This window comes from Colossoma macropomum, unplaced genomic scaffold, assembly GCF_904425465.1.
Source record: "Colossoma macropomum unplaced genomic scaffold, Colossoma_macropomum, whole genome shotgun sequence".
Lineage (NCBI taxonomy): Eukaryota > Metazoa > Chordata > Actinopteri > Characiformes > Serrasalmidae > Colossoma > Colossoma macropomum.
Window position 1 is genome coordinate 29,875,405 of NW_023494801.1, and position 3,968 is coordinate 29,879,372.

The window sequence follows — 3,968 nt, forward strand, 5'->3', positions numbered from 1 at the left end:
CTGTCACACACAAACAGTGTGACTGGAAGGTGTGGCCAGATGGTATGTGTGATAGAGCCATGTGATAGGAAGTGTTGTACGCTTGTTACTCAGATAGCCGTATCCTGTGTCTGTGGGGGTGTGTTGGGGTGGGCGGGGGGTGTCAGCAGTGGGGAATCCTCAGGAGAAGGTCTATTGATTTCAGTTAAATAAAAAACACGTCTGTAATTTATATTATAAAGTATTATAGTAATACTTTCATATTATGAACTTTAAGTTTTGGATGGTAACGAAAGAATTAAAATATTGAATCGGCAAATGGAAAATTATCTAATCAGGATTGTTTTTTTTCGTGGTATCATACAGCCAAGCAAGGTCTCCCATTTGTTAGGCCTTCGGGAGAAGACCCTATACAACCACTCAACCACTAACATAATAAGGAACTGAGAGTGGAATCAACCAATCACATTTTGATTTCCAATAAGTGGGTTCAATTTGGCAATACAATAATGCCACTCTAGGCCTTCTGGGAGTCTTAGGCTGTTTTCACACCTAGTTTGTTTGCTAAAGTCTGAACCGGAGTTTGGGTTTTTGTGTCACTGTCTCTTTTTCATTTGGTTCGGTTGATTTCACACAATGAAGTGTGAGTTCTTGGTCAGAAATATGGCAGAAATACAAGTTTGAGCCAAAAAACTCAGACTTTGCATGAAAATAGAGATACTTAACATCTATATGTTACCCAGTCAAAGCAATAAGAATAAACTTAACTTAATATCTGGTTCATTATGATTGGTTTGTCAGTTTGAATGTAGCCAGTCAGGTCGCTGTATGTTTTGTGATCCATGTGCCACAATTAAATACATTGCTTCACTATTATTTAATTGCTTCTCTGCTATTAGCAGCAGCTCATGCAGCAACAACAATATGAGCATCTGGAAAAAGTCAGACGTTAAAACAGGCAGGTTATGTGGATAGTACAGCAGTACGGTACAAATTGACAATGACAAAAATGACAAAAATACGAAGTGAATGGAGACCCGTGATTTTTGGCAGACCATGGACCACCTGATTTAATCTAATGAAGGATTGATTAGACCAACTGTTGGATGGTAACTGGAAATACAGGGCTTCCTCCAAATGGTTTGGAAACACACACACTGAATCACAATAAATAGTTTTTGTTTATTTGTATTTATGTTGTTTTGTTAAACACTTCTACTGATCAAATCATTTTTTTCAGATGGCTAAGACTTTTGCACAATACTGCATATGTGTATGAGTATTTTAAATATAAATGTAGTTATGAAAGTTATCACAAACAATCCAACAAAAAGCAAAACACAGTTTTTCTTACAGCTACACTGGGAGAGAGAGAGAGAGAGAGAGAGAGAGAGAGAGAGAGAGAGAGAGAGAGAGAGAGAGAGATGGGGGAGAGAGAGAGATGGCGTAGGAAGAAGAAGAGAGCAATAGGGGAAATAGTAACTGGAAGAGAGAGAGAGATAGATAACGTAGTAAGAGGAAGAGGGGGACAGAAGGAATATTAACTGGAAGAGAGAGAGAGAGAGAGAGAGAGAGAGAGAGAGAGAGAGAGAGAGAGAGAGCGATAGGGAAAAGAGGAGAGGGAGAGGGGAAATAGAGAGGGGGGGCTTAGTTATTATAAGCATTGTTACTCATCAACTTCGCGTGTGCTTCCTTTTAACGGGAATCTCGTGCTTCATGTCCGGCGTCCTGCCAGTGAAAGTCAGTGTATTGGGGGGGCGGGACTCCGGAGTGCGTCACAGCAGGGGGCGGGGCGTTGTATACACTCAGAAAGGCGGCTCGAGCAAAGACAGCATTAAGAATTGGACTGCGCGAGAGTGGTCCTCAGTCAGCGCGCGCGTACGCGTCGTTGTTGCGAAGCAGGATCGCAGCTAAATCGTGCACACCTCGGGGAGCTTTACCATGGCGAGCGCGCGCTCCCGCTGACACGCTGCAGGTAAGCTGCTCGCGGTTCATACCGTAACAGCTGTGTGTGCGCGTGAGAGAGAGAGAGAGCTCATACATGCGAGCAGGAAGTTCTCTTATGTTTCCCCCAACAGTGTGTAAGGTGAAGGAGTAAGCTGCTCGCGCGGCTCTCACGAGACACACGGGGAAAGTTTACTTTGTAATCACCACAGTGTGATCTATAACAAAGTGTGTGTGTGTGTGTGTGTGTGTGTGTGTGAGAGAGAGAGAGAGAGAGAGAGAGACAGACAGAGACAGAGAGAGGGAGAGAGAGATAAGGCATACATGAGGAGTGAGGGTTTTCAGTCGAGTTCTGAGCGCGCGTGCTGTTACAGAGAGTGAGCTTTGTAACTGTAAATACGTCTTCGTTCTAATGTTTATGCCTTTTTTTTGCAATGATCCGTGGAGTGTGTCTCATTGGTGAGCGTGTGTGTTTATGTGTCTTTGTGCGTGTTTTTGTACATTTTCAGGACAGAACTGACAGAATTGTCCTGGCCACAGAAAAACAGGACTAACCTATGAAACACACAAAATGCTCCTTATTATTTTTTGTTCTTGTTAATGTTATGGTAAGCTTAAATATATATATATATATATATACTTCAGCACATTTTAATGCACACTATACAATACTTTTTATGTTTGTCCAGTATGTTAGTCTCAGGACATTTACAGAAAAAAGTTGCTTCATATAAAAGAAGAGTTAACTTATTTGCACCAGAAGATGCAATTAATAATAGTAATCATAATATAGCATTGACATATCTTGTATGTTTGAGCTCTATATACAATATACATTATGTATTTAACATATGGGATATTTTATTACATCTCCAAAATGATAACTTTACAGGAAAAGGAAAAAACCTACTTTAATGTAAGTCAGTGGAACCAGATTTTGAACCATTTGCTTATGAAATTTACACACAATGTAAAGGGCAACAGGCGTTATCAAATTAAAAATGGAGATATGAGGTTCTCTTCAGCGATATATAAAATACATACGGACTATATTATTATTATATAAATGAACAAACCTTACATTTTTGCTGTTTTATTATTTTACATCATCTAAAAATTCTGGCTGTTGTCAGAAATCCATGATGAATGGACTGATCTAAATAGTCCAAAATGACAGAATATAATATTGTACATTGGCTTACTTTGAAAGTTAAGAATATTTTTCCTTCTCTTGAAAAGTTCTTCGCCAGTGATGATATGAGACATACATATGTTTCTGATATTACACACTTCCACACTTCCTGATATTGGCACAAAAGGAAGCCAGTGTGTGTGGATGTTTTCCTCTACACTCTAATTAAACTACACAGGGTTCTATGTGTGAACTACTTACTGTCTTCATGCTGCATTTCACAAAGATTTTAATCACACTTCTTTTCATTATGATCATTACATTTAATCTTTTGAAGCTAACTTGTTTTATTTGTGTTTTCCTCCAGGGACCTGTGGACCGTGAGAGTCGTTGTGCTTCCTGTGCATCCGTACATGTGTGAGTGTGTATCCTGCCCTGAATGAAGTGTCCGGTGTGTTGCGGTCAGCCAGTCTGAAGCCATCTGGTACGAGGGCTCTCCTCATGGCGGCCACGCTGTTCGCTCTTCTACTCTTCCTTTCCCGGTCTCCCCCTGTACCCTCTCGCCCAACAGTTCACCCAGGCCCACCCTCACCATCCCGGATGCCCCAGAACGGCACCTACCACCTGCCGGACATCATCATCATTGGGGTGCGGAAGGGTGGGACTCGGGCACTGATCGAAATGCTAAGTCTCCATAGCAGCATCACTGCAGCTGAAAATGAAGTTCACTTCTTTGACTGGGAGTCGCACTACCAGCAGGGTTTGAGCTGGTATGCTTCTCAGATGCCCTACACCCAGCCTGGACAACTTACGGTGGAGAAAACTCCGGCTTACTTCACCTGTGCTAAGGTACCAGAGCGGGTTTTCCACATGAACCCGAATGTCCGGCTTCTCTTGATTGTTCGGGACCCTG

The 3,968-nt window shown here is 41.7% G+C and overlaps 1 protein-coding gene across 2 annotated transcripts in view; it reads left to right on the plus strand.

Moving 5' to 3' along the window:
- Nucleotides 1-1,804: 1,804 nt before the first annotated feature.
- Nucleotides 1,805-3,968, plus strand: part of hs3st1 (heparan sulfate (glucosamine) 3-O-sulfotransferase 1) — a 3,785-nt gene continuing 1,621 nt past the window's right edge. The window contains exons 1-2 of one of the 2 annotated variants that reach the window (XM_036590337.1): nucleotides 1,805-1,954; nucleotides 3,423-3,968. The exon at nucleotides 3,423-3,968 is cut by the window's right edge and continues 1,621 nt beyond it. In XM_036590337.1, coding sequence (XP_036446230.1) covers nucleotides 3,557-3,968 — 412 coding nt within the window. In that variant the 5' untranslated portion in view covers nucleotides 1,805-1,954; nucleotides 3,423-3,556. Of the gene's footprint in view, nucleotides 1,955-2,000; nucleotides 2,383-3,422 lie in introns of those variants that run through there. The other variant, XM_036590338.1, reaches the window with a different exon arrangement.